This window comes from Ciconia boyciana, chromosome 2 (assembly GCF_034638445.1).
Source record: "Ciconia boyciana chromosome 2, ASM3463844v1, whole genome shotgun sequence".
NCBI classification, from domain to species: domain Eukaryota; kingdom Metazoa; phylum Chordata; class Aves; order Ciconiiformes; family Ciconiidae; genus Ciconia; species Ciconia boyciana.
In genome coordinates, this window is record NC_132935.1 from 1959886 (window position 1) to 1977356 (window position 17471).

A 17471-nucleotide genomic window follows, 5' to 3' on the forward strand; every position below is an offset into this window, starting at 1 on the left:
GGGAAAAAAAGTAAAACCCGTAGGTTGAGATAAAAACAGTTTAATAGGACAGCAGAGGAAGAGAAAATGATAATAATAATGATAAAAGAATGTACAAAACAAGTGATGCACAATGCAATTGCTCACCACCTGCTGACCAATGCCCAGCCAGTCCCTGAGCAGCGATTGCAGCTCCCCAAACAACTCCCTCCAGTTTATATACTGAGCATGACATCATATGGTATGGAATAGTCCTCTTGTCCAGTTTGGGTCAGCTGTCTTGGCTGTGCCCCCTCCCAGCTTCTTGCTGGCAGAGCATGAGAAGCTGAGAAGTCCTTGATTAGTGTAGGCATTACTTAGCAACAACTAAACCATCAGCGTGTTATCAACATTATTCTCATACTAAATCCAAAACACAGCACTGTACCAGCTACTAGGAAGAAAATTAACTCTATCCCAGCTGGAACCAGGACAATCACTCAGTGATTGATTGTGGACTCCTTCCAGAATATGTACAGAGAGAAAACTGGGAGGAGGAATTGTCCCCTCAGCCTGCAGGGTCCAGACATCAGGTCTCAACCACCAAAGCAAGGGAAAGCGCCCTCTGGGCTCCAGCAAGAAAATCCTAAATGCTGTGCTCCGGCAAGTAGACAATGTTGCCACATGGGACAAATATGCTATAACACAGGTAAACTGGAGCCCCCATTCATGCTAAAGGCTTTTGACACCTCTCTTATTTTCAGGGTTGAATGTGTGTGACCTCTCCAGCAGCTGGAAGAGGCTGTGTCTCACCCAGCATCCCTGGGGACTCGTCTGGCTCTGGAGCTGGCTAACATGCTTTGGCCATTTACATACAGCTAAACTCCCAGTCTCCAGACAGGGCCATTGTAGCCAAATTGCTTGTTGAGAAAGGCTGCTGGATGTGGACATGCCTGACTGCCTGGGAATTGTTTCAGAAAGTGGGCACAGGGCAGTAGTGTGTCAGGGATCTTCTCACAGTGCAAGAAGATGAGGCCCTGGACTGGAGAGGTCATGGAGCTGGTCATCCATGCAGAAAACAGCCTAGCTGGGAGATGTACAGCTGGATGAGCCCCCTTTTCAGTGACTAAGACTCAGGAGGTTTGCAAAAGCCAGAATAAATCACCCCATGTGTCCCATATCCTCCCTCTGCCAATAGCCAGACTCACCTCATATGAGGAAGGTGATTCATTCTGGATTTTCCTTTGGGGAAACCCCTTCCCTGCTTCCTACAATTAGAAGCTTGTTAATGTCTTGCGTCCCAAGGATTTATGTACTTTTTCACAATAGCAGACAGCGTCATTATCTTCTGACATCCCATTGACTTAATTCAAAATTTGATGCTGGCACTTGTCCCATGGCTATGGGTCATATTTATTCATCTCCACCAGGTAAATGCTTCTTTGTTATTTCAGCCTGTGGCTCTGCGCATCTTTTGCAGCTCCAGTAGTTCTTAGGGTAGTTGCAGTTCTTAGGGTATGAGAGAGGAAAATGGGGCTCTTGGCCAATCTCCCTCCCCTTTTAGTCCTGCACCCACTGCTGTCCTGACTTCACAGCTCCTTGACTTCACGGGTCCAACCTGTCTTGTCACTCCTGGGGCTTTCCCAGGCCCATCTCTACACTCTGCTGACACCAGCCTTGTCTTCTTTTGTTGTGTATTGGGAGGAGGCACATGTGACACAGTGGCCTTCTCCAGAATGTTTTCTACCTTGTTTTTCAGATCTTTTCACATATGTGTTGCTTGGAGGTCTTACTTGAGAGAGTTTCTTTCAGGCAGCTTTGTATGGTACTTTCTCTGTTGCCTTTGCTAAATGCTGCACAGGATCTCCCAATGGAAGGTGGGAACACTCAGGTTTATACCCATAAAATAAACTATCTGAAGAAGGCAAACTATATAGTTTAGAATCTATAACTATTTAGAGGGGCTATAACTATATAGGAGAGATGGTAAAACTATCAAGTCTGCCTTGCACACAGACGCCTCATTGGTATCAGCAACAGAGAGGGCTTGAAATGGTTTCCACATATTTGAAGCTCGCATGGTTGCCACGTTCATTACACCAGTAAAGGTGGGCAAAACATGATGACTGTATCAGTGGCAGAGGTTGCACTAAGCTGCTCCTTCATCGGATGTGAACCAAATCTTCTACATGTGATGAGTGGAGAAAGCCACTCTGGCTTCAGCAGGGAGTCCCAGGAAGGGAGAAAGATCAGTTGGTGAAGAAGGGAAATTCCTATTATAAGGAAGGGAATAAAGGGCTCTGTGGGTATCCTCAGGACCTCAGCAAATCTTCAGGAAACACCAGTCTCACCCTACTCATCTGCCCTCCTAGCCCTGTCCTGAGAGCACCTCAGGAGGAGACGAGTCATCCCTATGCCCTTCCCTAGCTCCCCTGCTCTTGTTTTCCTTCATCTTTTCCCTACACTTGCTGCCTCCCCACCTCTCACTGACTGTATCTCGCGTGGGGGTGGAAGTGGGTGTGTGCCCACAGATGTGTGCTCACCTCCATGATCAAGGTAGCTGGAAAGGAATGTGAGCTCTGATATTTACTTTCTCCACTCTCCCTGCTCTGCTAGGCAAGCCCACAGGACCTTTAAGATAAACACCTTTTCATCCTTGTGACTGGACCTGTATCCCAGGCTGTGGCATGCGGAATGGATCAAAGAGGAACTTGGAGAAGAAAGCTTGAGAACCTGCCTATGGGAGACGGGAACCTTCAGGGGATGCCACTATGGCCAGGATGGAGACTGGCAATCCCAGAATTGGGTTGGTTGACGAGGACACCATGGGGACACCCTTTCCACTTCATTCCAATAGTTATTGCCCATCATGGTGCTCCAGGTACCTGAATGTGCAGTTCTGCACACCATCCCAAGGATGCTACAGATATGGAAAGGCATATAAATGGCTGTGTGCACACGTAGCAGGGAAGGTGAGCACTGCTTTTGTCTTGTATGGTAGCTAACAAAGTGCAGGGTCCCAGGGTCTCTAGCTCACAAGAAAGTTCCCCTTTCAGGTGTGATTGCTCTTCATGGGTTTTCCTGGGGTATGTGCCCTCCAGAGTTTGTCATAAGCCAGAACCGCTCAAGCTTTGGAGGTACAGATGCCACCTCTATTCTGCTCTGCCATGGCACCTCTTGGCACACATCATCATTACATAGCAAAGACCAAGACTGAACATTGGCCAGACATGCAATACACCCACCTACAGTTGCTTCTGGGTACAGAAATACATGACTAAGTGATTGTCGTGGTTTAGCCCCAGCTGGCAACTAAGCACCACACAGCCGCTCTCTCACTCCCCCCCCAGTGGGATGGGGGAGAGAATCGGAAGAGCAAAAGTAAGAAAACTCGTGGGTTGAGACAAGAACAGTTTAATAATTGGAACAAAATAATAATAATAATAATAATAATAATAATAATGAATTATACTGAGAAGGAATACAATGAGAGAGAAAGAGGAACAAAACCCAAGGGAGGGAAACAAAAGAGAAAGGGAAAAAAAAAATAAATAATAAAATAAAATAAAATTATACAACCGCTCACCACCCGCCGACCGACGCCCAGCCAGTCCCCGAGCGGCGATCGCAACCCCGGCCAACTCCCCCAGTTTATATACTGGGCATGACATCATATATGGTATGGAATAGCCCTTTGGTCAGTTTGGATCAACTATCCTGGATGTGCCCCCTCCCATTTCTTGGGCGCCTGGCAGAGCATGAGAAGCTGGGGAAAAAAAACAAACAAAAAAAAAGGTCCTTGACCAATGTAAATACCGCTTAGCGACAGCCAAAACATCAGCGTGTTATCAATATCATTCTCATACTAAAATCCAAAGCACTGCACTATACCAGCTACTAGGAAGAAAATTAACTCTATCCCAGCCGAAACCAGGACAGTATCCACCCCTTATTCCATACCATTTACGTCATGCCCAGGTTCTACCCTTTCTAATACAATTAATCACCACCATTTTTTCCTGTCTCTTGGTATATATATATATATATATATATATGTACACACAATTATCATTCCCTTGGTCTATGAGTCATCCTTCTAAAATGTTTATTAAGGTCATTTAGTTCATGACTTTGGGCTTCATCTGTCATAATAGTCCTTCAGGGCAGAAGAGATGCTGCATGGTGCTGGATTGTTCTGAATCTGAATTGTTCTGGATTGTTCTGGATGCTGAAGCCAGTTCTGGTTCCATCACTTCTGCACTTTGCTTGCTTTCATCGAAGTTCATTTTTCACTAATCTGGGTGATCCTTATTGAAATACCATTGATATGGTGTATAATAACCATAAAAGTGATGACACACAGTATTATATAGCAATTAACATCATACCATTTAGTTCATTGGCTATTCTCACCCAAAATCAAATCCCCTTGAGGTACACATTGGACTTCCCCATCCTTTCGCATTACCCACCAAGTACACCCGGGTCCTTGAGCAAAAGCAATCCCACGAATGGGCTTGCCTTTGCCTGAGGCAGGAGTAACCCAAACTGTCTTCCCCAGTATGTTTTTTATGTGTACTACAGGGACCTTATCCCCTTCTACAGTGTGTAAAAGTTTTGATTGGGCAGGGCCAGCTCGATTGACAGATCCTCTAATGTTGACTAACCAGGTGGCCTTTGCTAAATGTGTATCCCAATGTTTAAATGTCCCACCACCCAGTGCTCTCAGTGTAGTCTTTAACAGTCCATTATATCGTTCAATTTTCCCAGAGGCTGGTGCATGATAGGGAATGTGATATACCCACTCAATGCCATGCTCTTTAGCCCAGGTGTCTATGAGGCTGTTTCGAAAATGTGTTCCGTTGTCTGACTCAATTCTTTCTGGGTGCCATGTCGCCACAGGACTTGCTTTCAAGGCCCAGGATAGTGTTCAGGCGGTGGCATGGGGCACAGGATATGTTTCCAGCCATCCGGTGGTTGCTTCCACCATTGTAAGCACATAGCGCTTGCCTTGGCGGGTTTGTGGGAGTGTGATATAATCGATCTGCCAGGCCTCCCCATATTTATATTTTAGCCATCGCCCTCCATACCACAGAGGCTTTAACCGCTTGGCTTGTTTAATTGCAGCGCATGTTTCACATTCATGGATAACCTGTGCAATAGTGTCCATGGTCAAGTCCACCCCTCGATCACGAGCCCATCTATATGTTGCATCTCTTCCTTGATGGCCTGAGGTGTCATGGGCCCACCGAGCTATAAATAATTCACCCTTATGTTGCCAGTCCAGATCCACCTGAGCCACTTCAATCTTAGCAGCCTGATCCACCTGCTGGTTATTTTGATGTTCCTCAGTGGCCCGACTCTTGGGTACGTGAGCATCTACGTGGCCGTACTTTTACAATCAGGTTCTTTACCCGGGCAGCAATATCTTGCCACAATGCTGCAGCCCAGATGGGTTTGCCTCTGCGCTGCCAATTGTTCTGCTTCCATTGCTGTAACCACCCCCACAGGGCATTTGCCACCATCCATGAGTCAGTATAGAGATAGAGCACTGGCCACTTTTCTCGTTCAGCAATGTCTAAAGCCAGCTGAATGGCTTTAGTTCTGCAAATTGGCTCGATTCACCATCTCCTTCAGCAGTTTCTACCACTTGTCGTATAGGACTCCATACAGCAGCCTTCCACCTCCGATGCTTTCCTACAATACGACAGGACCCATCAGTGAACAGTGCATACTGCTTCTCATTTTCTGGCAATTTATTGTACAGTGGGGCCTCCTCAGCACGCGTCACCTCCTCCTCTGGCGATATTCCGAAACCTTTGCTTTCTGGCCAGTCCATAATTACTTCCAAGATTCCTGGGCGATTGGGGTTTCCTATCCGAGCTCCGTTGTGTGATCAGTGCAACCCACTTACTCCACGTAGCATCAGTTGCATGATGTGTAGAGGGGACACTCCCTTTGAACATCCATCCCAGCACCGGCAGTCGAGGTGCCAAGAGGAGTTGTGCTTCAGTACCAACCACTTCTGAAGCAGCTCGAACCCCTTCATATGCTGCTAATATCTCTTTCTCAGTTGGAGTATAGCGGGCCTCAGATCCTCTGTATCCCCGACTCCAAAACCCTAGGGGTGGACCTCGAGTCTCCCTGGTGCTTTCTGCCAGAGGCTCCAGGTAGGGCCATTCTCTCCAGCTGCAGTGTAGAGCACATTTTTTACGTCTTGCCCTGCCCGAACTGGCCCAAGGGCTACTGCATGAACTATCTCCCGTTTAATTTGTTCAAAAGCTTGTCGTTGCTCAGGGCCCCATTTGAAATCATTCTTCTTCCGGGTCACTTGGTAGAGAGGGCTTACGATCAGACTGTAATTTGGAATATGCATTCTCCAAAACCCACAACGCCTAAGAAAGCTTGTGTTTCCTTTTGCTAGTTGGTGGAGACATGGCTGTTATTTTGTTAATCACATCCATTGGGATCTGACGACGTCCATCTTGCCATTTTATTCCTAAAAACTGGATCTCCTGTGCAGGTCCCTTGACCTTACTTTGTTTTATGGCAAAACCGGCTTTCAGGAGGATCTGGACTATTTTCTTCCCTTTCTCAAAAACTTCCTCTGCTGTGTATTGCCCCACGATAATGTCATCAATGTATTGCAGATGTTCTGGAGCTTCGCCCTGTTCCAGTGCAGTCTGAATCAGTCCATGGCAAATGGTAGGGCTGTGTTTCCACCCCTGGGGCAGTCGATTCCAGGTGTACTGAACACCCCTCCAGGTGAAAGCAAACTGTGGCCTGCACTCTGCTGCCAAAGGGATTGAGAAAAACGCATTAGCAATATCAATTGTAGCATACCATTTGGCTGCTTTTGACTCCAGTTCGTATTGAAGTTCCAGCATGTCCGGCACAGCAGCACTCAGGGGCGGCGTGACTTCATTCAAGCCACGATAGTCTACTGTTAGTCTCCACTCTCCATTAGACTTTCTCACTGGCCATATAGGACTGTTAAAAGGTGAGCGAGTCTTACTGATCACTCCTTGGCTCTCCAGTCGACGAATCAGCTCATGGATGGGAATCAGGGAGTCTCGGTTGGTACGATATTACCTCCGGTGCACCGTTGTGGTAGCAATTGGCACCCGTTGTTCTTCAACCCTCAGCAACCCCACAACAGAAGGGTCCTCTGAGAGACCAGGCAAGGTAGATAGCTGCTTAATTTCCTCCGTCTCCAAGGCAGCTATACCAAAAGCCCACCGGTACCCTTTTGGGTCCTTGAAATACCCTCTCCTGAGGTAGTCTATGCCAAGGATGCACGGAGCCTCAGGGCCAGTCACAATGGGGTGCTTTTGCCACTCATTCCCAGTTAGGCTCACTTCAGCCTCCAAGACAGTCAGCTGTTGGGATCCCCCTGTCACTCCACAAATACAGATGGGTTCTGCCCCGATATAGCTTGATGGCATTAGGGTACACTGTGCACCGGTGTCTACTAGAGCCTTATACTCCTGTGGGTCTGATGTGCCAGGCCATCGAATCCACACAGTCCAGTAAACCCGGTTGTCCCTTTCCCACGTCTGGCTGGAGGCAGGGCCCCCTAATTCTGGTCATAATATTCATTACCCATTTCTTGTATATACGAGTCAGGAGTTTCTTCATTAAAATCAGAAGTAAGATCAGCCCTTTTACTCTGTCTGGGAATTGTCCACTGGAAACTGGAGCAGCAATTTTCCTGGAAGAACCCCCTTTGGTGATTGTTTTTCCTTGCAACTCACGTACCCGTGCCTCTAGGGTTGAGGTAGGTTTTCCATCCCACTTCCTCATGTCCTCTCCGTGGTCACGCAGGAAAAACCATAGAGTGCCCCGTGGTGTGTACCCTCTATATCCTCTCTCTTGAGCAGAAGAACGCTGACTCTAATAGCTGAGACACTGGTCCGTATAGGTGGGGAGTAGGACATATCTTCTTTGAACCGTTGGAACTCCTGGGACAGTTTCTCCACAGCTGAGACAAGGGAGGAAGAGATACTTTCTTCATATTCCCGGAGGTTACTAGCAGCTTCATTCACTGTTGGACCGTCTCCGTCTTTCCAGGTCAGTATTGCCAATGAGTTGGCACACGACGGTGGTGCGTTTCGTACCAACTTCCGCCACATAGGTCTTGTGCACTGGACCTCATCTGGATCTATGGGTGACCGCACGTCGTTCAGGTCACTATAAATCACTTCCAGCACAGCTAATTCCCTCAGGTACTGGATGCCTTTTCCATGGTGGTCCATTTCCCAGGGCGAGATATACAACATCTTCCTTGAAAGGATATCTTTCTTTTATAGCTGACAGGAGTCGCCTCCAGAGGCTGCGGGCTGGTTCCCCTTTTCCAATTGCTTTGTCAATGCCCCCTTCCCTAGAAATAGATCCCAGCTGCTTGGCTTCCTTACCCTCCAATTCCAGGCTACTGGCCCCACTATCCCAGCATCGGAGCAGCCAGGTGACAATGTGCTCCCCTGGACGACGGCTGAAATCTTTTCGCATATCTCGCAGCTCACTTAGGGATAGGGATCGGGTGGTTTCTGTCTCATTTACGAGTTCTTCCTCTTCCTCTCCCTGTGATAGCCCTGCTCTTTCATCTTCCCTTTCTAAACGAGTTGACTTTCGCTTCCAGGATTTCTTTTTATGTATAGGGGCGACTGATACTGACACGGGTTCGTTCCCTGTTCGAACCGCAATGCTTGTAACGGAGTTATCCGGAGCAGCTGCAACTGCAGTGCCTGTCGCAGGGGTAGTCGGAACAGCCGTAGTGCCTGTCGCAGGGGTAGCCGGAATAGTCGCAGTGCCTGTCGCAGGGGGCTGGAGCAGCCGTAGTGCCTGTCGCAGGGTAATCGGGACAGCCGCAGCGCCTGTCGCAGGGGTAATCGGGACAGCCGCAGTGCTTGTCGCAGGGGTAATCGGGACAGCCGCAGCGCCTGTCGCAGGGGTAATCGGGACAGCCGCAGCGCCTGTCGCAGGGGTAGCCGGAATAGTCACAGTGCCTGTCGCAGGGGGGGCTGGAGCAGCCGTAGTGCCTGTCGCAGGGGTAATCGGGACAGCCGCAGCGCCTGTCGCAGGGGTAATCGGGACAGCCGCAGTGCCTGTCGCAGGGGCAGTCGGAACAGCCGCAGTGCCTGTCGCAGGGGGGGCTGGAGCAGCCGTAGTGCCTGTTGCAGGGGTAATCGGGACAGCCGCAGTGCCTGTCGCAGGGGTAGTCGGAACAGCCGCAGTGCCTGTCGCAGGGGGACTGGAGCAGCTGCAGTGCCTGGCATTTTGCCACCGGATCCTTGAGGGTACTGAATAGTGTTGAACAGGGCTCGGTAGGCATGGGCCAGACCCCAGCACATGGCAGTGATTTGTGTCTCCCTAGAATTGCCAGGGTGACAGCATACTTTTTCCAAATAGTCTACTAATTTTTCAGGATTCTGCACTTGTTCAGGGGTGAAGTTCCAAAACACTGGAGGTGCCCACCGTCCTAGGCATTTGCCCATGCTATCCCACACACCCTGCCACTCATAACTATCCAGCCTTGGGGCAGATCTCTGAATTATGTTCTTAAATTGCTTACTAACCTTGGACAAGATCGAAACAATATTCCCAAGCAATACCAATAGAAGTATCTTAACTACCCAAGGTTGTTCAAAATACTGAAAAGTTATTGTAATGAAGGAGGAAGCATTGTAGAAGAAAGTAGTGAAGGTACAATTCTGCATTTCCTCCATAAAAAACCTCTCAGAGGCAGAGGTATAATTGCGAATTGTCTCCATAAGCTGATACCCGACATACAATAACGGTTTCAGTACAGCACTTAGATACCAAAATAAACCCAAGGTCACTGTTTTAATAACAAATCTCACAGGCAAAACATCACCAATTAAAGCAGAGCACAGCAAACTGCAAAAACCAACACCGATCTTTAACATGTACAGCAAAAAAATGAGCATGGTGCAGATCAGGTAAACCAATGCTAGGAACAGATGGATCAATATCACGTCCCACAACTACTAACAGATCTGAATTCCTTAATACACTCTGGTTAATCTGTTATTATCTCAACCCTTCGAGCCCCACGTTGGGCGCCAAAAAGGACTGTCGTGGTTTAGCCCCAGATGGCAACTAAGCACCACACAGCCGCTCTCTTCACTCCCCCAGTGGGATGGGGAGAGAATCGGAAGAGCAAAAGTAAGAAAACTCGTGGGTTGAGACAAGAACAGTTTAATAATTGGAACAAAATAATAATAATAATAATAATAATAATAATAATAATGAATTATACTGAGAAGGAATACAATGAGAGAGAAAGAGGAACAAAACCCAAGGGAGGGAAACAAAAGAGAAAGGGAAAAAAAAAAAAATAATAAAATAAAATAAAATTATACAACCGCTCACCACCCGCCGACCGACGCCCAGCCAGTCCCCGAGCGGCGATCGCAACCCCCGGCCAACTCCCCAGTTTATATACTGGGCATGACATCATATGGTATGGAATAGCCCTTTGGTCAGTTTGGATCAACTATCCTGGATGTGCCCCCTCCCATTTCTTGGGCGCCTGGCAGAGCATGAGAAGCTGGGGAAAAAAAAACAAAAAAAAAAAAAAAGGTCCTTGACCAATGTAAATACCGCTTAGCGACAGCCAAAACATCAGCGTGTTATCAATATCATTCTCATACTAAAATCCAAAGCACTGCACTATACCAGCTACTAGGAAGAAAATTAACTCTATCCCAGCCGAAACCAGGACAGTGATAAACAGGTAACAAACTCACACTTGATTCAGAAATAACTATATTTTAGGTGTTATGCAGGTAGCATGCACACATATTTTCTTATCTGGCAGCACTACAGCAATACAATAACAGTAATGAAGAAGCTATCATACAGCAAAGATCTGCCATCACCTCCAAGGATGCTGTGTGCCCAACACACCACCTTGCTCCCGGTTACAATTCCTGTCATAAGAGGGGTACTCCAAGACTTTCTGTGGTCATGGGAGTCCTCTTTGCTCCTCACAGTCTGTTGTTCAGGAAGGGCCAGAGCACGCTGGCTGCTATGCCTGCTGCCATCCCATAGCCATACCTCACACTGCCTGCTGCATTGACATTGCAGAGGTTGCTGCTGCAGCAGGAGATATTCCTGTTGCCCACGCTGAATTCCTGATAGAGTGATTCGCATGACGAGTCACAGCCCTTGCTGATGATGTTGAGGAGCCCTGCGACGCCTGGAAGGAAAACAGGACCATTACTACAGGGACTTAATGCAAGCCAAGCCATGCCTCATGGAACTGAATAATGAGATGCTATTCTTATCTGAGCTCACTTCTTGGAAAAAAAATGAGTGTTTCCAAACAGCTGCATGTTTTACTGTAGCAGGTTGTATTTTTGGGGTGTCAGTTTGTCAGCAGGGGGGGAATGGTTTCAATCCCCAAGTGTTTGCTTAAGGCAGTGTGTTCCATAGCACAGTTCTCAGGGTTTTCTAAAACAGCACCAACTACAGAAATTCTAATAATTTAATTAAAAATGAAAGTAGCCATTAACACCTCTTTTGGGGAGTCTAAGCTACTAACAGATGAGGAGCAAACGTGGGGTAATCTTTGCTTGTATCCCATACAACTTTGTTGCACGGAGTCTTTCAACACCGAGGGAAGTTATGGAAACACGGCTATCCCCATTTCACAGAGTTATTGATTTGTTTCTGAGGCACAGCCTGTTTTTCTGTGGCTGGGTGATACTCAGTAACTGGTGGTTACCAGCAGATTGCAGTCTGCAGGAGATCTTCTGATTTTGCACAATTTATTCTGGGCACCAAGTCTTTGACATATGCAAATTTAGTGTATAGGGCCAGTGGGTTATACAGTGTGTTGGCTCTCCTGCATGTGAATGAATGGCCAGGTCTAAGAGCAACTGAGCTGTCACTACAGATCTGGACAGGGTAAACATTTTGTTGCCAGATCTAGAATGGGAGAATCAAATCATAATCTGTTAAAGGAGTTTACCCAGAGACACACAGATGGCTGCATTCAGAGCTGGCTGTAGATGAGCCTAGGTGAAATTCTATCCCTTTCATTGAGTTCATCTAAAGTCAGCTCTGTCATTGAATGCTCCTCCTAACTTCATGACTAGATTTCACCAGACTCAGCCCCTCACATTTTAATCCACGTTCCAAACTTTTCAAAGCCATAAACTGAACTATTGCCCGTGTAAGCAAATCACTTTTGGTGATATGAAAGAGAAATAAACCTAATTTTGTATGGGTGAGAGACATTGGTAGGTATTTGCAATGTCAAGTGCTTAACAGCTAGTGCCCTGTTGAGCAGCTGCACCCTCCTGAGGTTTGTTCCAAGCACTGGCACTGTACTGGCCATACTGCTCAATTTTTAGCATGATCTATTGGCAAACACAGAGGAATTTATGGGGTACAGCATGCACGTACTAATATGACTTTGTAATCACACTCTCATGGCCAGTGTGGGGAGAGGATTTAGTGATGGTCAGCACCACTACCAAGGGACCAGTTATCACCAAGGGGCAAACATTTTTCTTCTGTCATTTCTACTTAACATGAAGGTCATCTGAAAGCTTTTTTATCACCTTTTCTGCCCAGATGGCTTTTCTCTTCCTGCTGCACACTGAGATTTGCTGGCCCACACCAGCTGGTGTATCTAGAGTAGGTGGGTCTGGCTTGGACACCTGAGTCTGGGGACCGTGCTTGGCTCCAACACCACAACCAAGACATTACCCACCCCCTCTTTGCCTTACTGATCACATGTGTCTTGCAGGTTTCCTTATCCTTGCAGTCCACTTTTGTCTGACAGTTGGAGTTGCTGAGCTGTGACATGCAGCTGTAACACTGCAAAGAAGAACCTGCAAGAAACCAAGAGGGGTTATAAGACAAATCCATCTGAAGCTCTCCAGGGGACCTAACTTAGTGCTTGAACTGGAAACAGGACCATTCCTGTGGGTCCTCAAAGAAAGATAGTAGCTCTGTTATTGGGAAAACAATGGGTTTTTTTCAATTTTTGGTGGAGAACAGTACACTTGCTTGGGGTGAGAGTCAAGTTTTGCAGGTGCTGAAGCTGTTTCAGATCTAGTTAGTGCAGTGAGGGAGCAAAAAGAGACCAGCTGCATAGCTGGTCCCATTGACTGGTCTCATCAGTCAATGGGAAGTGCTTCCCAAATGCTTCTTCCTCTGCATTTGGGATGCCTAATTCAGTTCCTGTCTGGAACAGGCTTTTTGTGATATTCCCACCTCCTGAGCTGGGATGAAGGGCCATATTGATATTATTTGTCTGCCTCTATAGATGTTAATGTTTTACTAGGTGGTTTTGTGAGCCTTAGCTGAGGCATTGCCAGGGCTGGATGAAAGAGGGAAAGCCCAGAGGGAAGAGAGGGTGAGGGAGGGATGCAGCAGGCAATTTGCAAGGTCTCTTCCAGCCCGTTGTCTCAGTTTGACCAACCTGTGACACGTACTCTCCACCACCCTCTCTTAGAAAGCAAAGTGCAAACACATCTTTCACCCCCCTCTGAAAACCAGGTTGCCACGTGTTTCCACCGCCTCATGGACATGCCACTCTGGGGGATGCAAGTCCATGTTGTTAACATCTGCTGTGCTGCTATATGCATCAAGCAAAGGCAGAATAAGCATTGCAGCTTACAAGTGTCTAGCCCTGATGAAAAATAGTTCCCAGAGGAGTGAGAGCATGGTGTGCAATTACCTGTTCCTATTACCTACCTGTTCCTATTACCTACCCATGCCCCAGGGCATCACTGCAAGTGTGAGAGTTAATGTATATATACTTTATGTACTTTATGTACGTATATGTACTTTAACCCCAGGCTTGTATCATGAATCCCTCAAGTCAATACCCTAATGCCTACAATACTCTTTTAGGGCACAGAAAAGCCCTATTTAGAAATTAGGGTTATTCAGAGCAGGAACAAGAAGTGATTTGAGGCACTTGGTCTCCCTCTGTGCAGGCCATTCTGGTATAAATGACCGATGCAGTCATAGAGGCAAGGAGCTAAACCCCAGTTTGTCTGTAGTGCTGCACTCTGCTCTCACATTTATCTGACTTTTAATGCAGTGAAAGTCAAATTTCAGAGCACTCTGATGGAAGCTGGCAGAGGAGAAGGTCTGGGCAGGACTGTACAAGACCCTTCTCAGCCTGTTCCTTAAGCATCCTCTGCTGATTGAGAAACATTTCTGCTCAGATCTGCTGCTTCTGTTCTCTGGTGATAGGGAAAAGCTGGTTTAAAGGTATTTTTTCCCAGAGATGTCAGAAAAACCTGACAGTGTCCAAATCCCACCTATCCAGTTTATAAAATAACGCACCATGGCATTCTCCCTTTTTCTGTCCTGTTAAAATTCTGACAATCTGTGCAGCATCAGAGGCCACTTTTGAAATGAAGAATCAGAAAACAAGTTGGAACAAAACTTATCTTTGCAGAAATGTTGCAGTTTTGATAGCCTGGGAAGAAGAAAATTAACCCTCCCACCCCACTTAAAAAAACACACACACACACATAACTACATAGTCTGGCTTAAATAATTTTGATTTCAATTAAATTCAGTTTTGTATGGGATTTATCTTTCCTGGAAGCTGCTCTACCCAGCACTAGGATCACACTATCAGCAGAGTGGCACTATGCATTTTTTCCATGCAACACCCAGGACATCCCATCAAAAAGCAAATGTCTTCATATCCCAACTGTGTCAGCATTTCTTCCCTCACTGCCAAACCCCATCACAAGTCTTTTCTCCTAGCTGAAGATCTGCTGGAGGGGTTGTGGAGTAGACTGTCCATGCTGGCTTACCTGAGTCCAAGCACAGGACTGCTCCCAGGAGGAGGACAAAGAAAGCCTTCATTTTGGGATAGCCTCTCTTGTGCTGAATATGGGTTGTTTCCTCGTGGGGCAGTTTATATACCGTGGGAGGCAGCAATCAGACATGCCCAGAAGGTTACCCTGTGAAGGCACCTGAGTGAGGCTGCTCGCTGAACCAAGGGAGGGGTTGGTTTGTGGTGGTGATATTTGCATTAGGTACCTCTCCTATCTGACCGAAACTCTCAGAGCTACCACCAGCTCCTCTCCGCCACTACGCCCCTGCCTTTCCTCCTACCCTTGAGCAAAATGTTCACATGAGTGGAAAAAAACCCCAAATTCTTTAGAACAAGGCTGGCCTTATGCATTTCCCCAGAGCCAGTGAGGCTGCGTTTGCACCCTGTGAACAAGCCTTTCCACCCCACCCCCCTTGCTATCCTGAATGGAACTATTGTGTCTAAATCAAGGACAAAATGTTCTTTTAATAAACACCTACAGCTATTTATCTGCATGTATGAGTGTCTCTGTGACACTCGTGGCATGTGGTAGCAAGGTATGTGGGCAAATTACAGTGCATGGGCCTCTTCCAGGTGCGCATTTGCCCTTATTCTTATGTATTGCCTGTAGTCTGGTAAAAGACAATGGCCAATTCAAAGTTTTTATGTGTTGAAACCAAAGGGACTTTGTGATGGCTTTATTTGGCATCGTTTTTGGCTGCCACTTCTGCACTGTGGAATGCTCTCTCTGCCTAGTAGAAATTGGATATGGTTTTGACACTTGAACTTACATCAACATGTGCTGTAAACAATTCAGGCTTGTCAAAGAAATGCCACTTCTCATCACAGATGAAGGTGAGTTCAGCCACATTCCCAACTGAAGTGCAAACATTTGCTTTGGTGGGTTGATTGGAGACCTCTCCCATCCCTCACATCCTTTGACCACTTCTCAGTACATGCTGGTGTAAAAGAAAACAGGCCTTTCTGCTAAATTCAATTTGCCATGGTTTCTCGCTTTATTTAGGGTTTTTCTTAAATCTCAGGAACTTAGCGCTTTGCAGTAATAGCCTGCAGGGACTTGCTCTCCTGCAGTTTAGCTCTTAGGACACCAGGCACTTTTTCAAATTGAAAGGAAGGTGTGCTGGCGTGTTGGTGGCTCTTGATCAGTGGCTATGGGATGAGTGATAGAAGGTCATCTGGACTAAGTCTGCTGAAGTTAATGACACTGCCCTGATTTACACCAGTGGAGAATCTGGTGCAGGGGATGATTGTGAAAATCCTATTTCCTCTGTGGGATCTTAAGTGCTTCCCCTTGGACTCTTGAATTTCTGTTTAAAAAGAAAAAAAAAAAAAAACCCAACCCAACACATTCTTTCTGTGTCCATTGACTTTTGCTTCATTGTATTTTTGCAGACCATCTTGTTTATAGCCAACTTTTATGGAATAGCTGGATAAAAAAAGTGGCAATATGTTCCAGACTCTGGTGTTCCTTATTCAGAGACATTTAAGGCTATTTTTCTTTTTTAATCCCTTATGATTGTCCCTGTAGGGTTTAGTTCCTTGTGTTAAGGAAGAATACAGCCAAGGGGAAAGCATAATCTGGTCACCCCATCAAATCCACTCAGGCCTTCAATTCAATATTTCTTCCTTCAAGCAACTCATCGATAAGCAAGAAGGAGTGCTCTTTTCCCCCTCAGCAGCCTGATTTGCTGCGAGTCAAACTCTCCTAGTTCTATTATTTCTTTTTATTCTTCTTCTAACAGCATCAGGGCTGCCAGCAAAGACCAGGACTTATGGTACTGTGAAAGAGATGCACAAAGCTAAGAGCCTGTCCATGCCCCAGTCCTGCTTGGCTGCAGCCCAAGGCTGTGTGAGGACCCAGTAATTCCTGTATCCTTACATCAGCTGTTGCTTTTCACTGGCTTTTTTGAACATTTGTGTGCAGTTCCTGCTTGATTCCTGAAGATGGCAAACGTGCCCCATTATAATTATTACACATACATTAACATGCGGTTGTTCATAGGATTGTGTGTGCATGGTATTTTTTATTTTCCTGATGTTATAAAATCCCCAGTTCATCTAACTGCATGAAAAAGACCACCTATTTCCCTTGGGAATCTAAGGATGTCTACAAATCACTTGGGTTTTATTTTTTTAATACTATTTTATGTTGTCACTGCAGATTCCTGACAGATACAGGACTGGAGCTTTCTGTTGAGGAGAGAGGGAAAGAGGACTAGATAACCTCCTGGTTGGGAGGATAGAGCTTTCTATCGAGGCTGGGAAAGTGGTGGTGGATCATGGTACAGAGCATGGTGTCATGGATCCTATTGAGGGGCTGCATAACAGTGGTAGGAAATGAGCTGGAAATTTGAGGACAAGAAGGGCAATATGTGAAACGGTGCCTGAGAAATCTGGACAGAGATACTGAGTGTCTCTGAAGGCAAAAGAAAGTTGCTCTGATTTCCTGGGCTGTGGCAACCATTTGGCTAGGTGGTCTGAAGAGGCTGTAGGGAAGCCTGCAAGATGACAGAGATAATGTATTAAGATGTCAAGCATAGACTGCCTTTTTTTCATGGGGATGTCTTTTATGAGCAGAAGAGAAAAAAAAACCCAGAAGCCAGCAAAGAGGAAACTAAGATGAAGTTCCACACACTCATCCAAGCTCCTGAATGAATTGCAATCCTTGAAAAAAATG

At 46.5% G+C, this 17471-nt stretch overlaps 1 protein-coding gene across 1 annotated transcript; it reads right to left on the reverse strand.

Moving 5' to 3' along the window:
• Window positions 1-10967: 10967 nt before the first annotated feature.
• On the reverse strand, window positions 10968-14823 carry PSCA (prostate stem cell antigen). Its single transcript, XM_072851132.1, has 3 exons — window positions 14772-14823; window positions 12717-12821; window positions 10968-11179 (listed from the first exon to the last, which is right to left on the reverse strand). The coding sequence occupies exons 1-3, from the start codon at window positions 14821-14823 to the stop codon at window positions 10968-10970; spliced, it is 369 nt and encodes a 122-aa protein (XP_072707233.1).
• Between the last annotated feature and the right edge of the window lie 2648 nt (window positions 14824-17471).

Bases quoted from the DNA above. Each gene is read 5' to 3' on its own strand.
- PSCA (XM_072851132.1), bottom strand. From the start codon at position 14,823: ATGAAGGCTTTCTTTGTCCTCCTCCTGGGAGCAGTCCTGTGCTTGGAC. The intron at 12,822-14,771 runs GTAAGCCAGCAT...GGTTTCTTGCAG, and splicing joins AGTCCTGTGCTTGGACTCAG to GTTCTTCTTTGCAGTGTTAC. The intron at 11,180-12,716 runs GTAAGGCAAAGA...TTTTCCTTCCAG, and splicing joins CTGCAAGACACATGTGATCA to GCGTCGCAGGGCTCCTCAAC.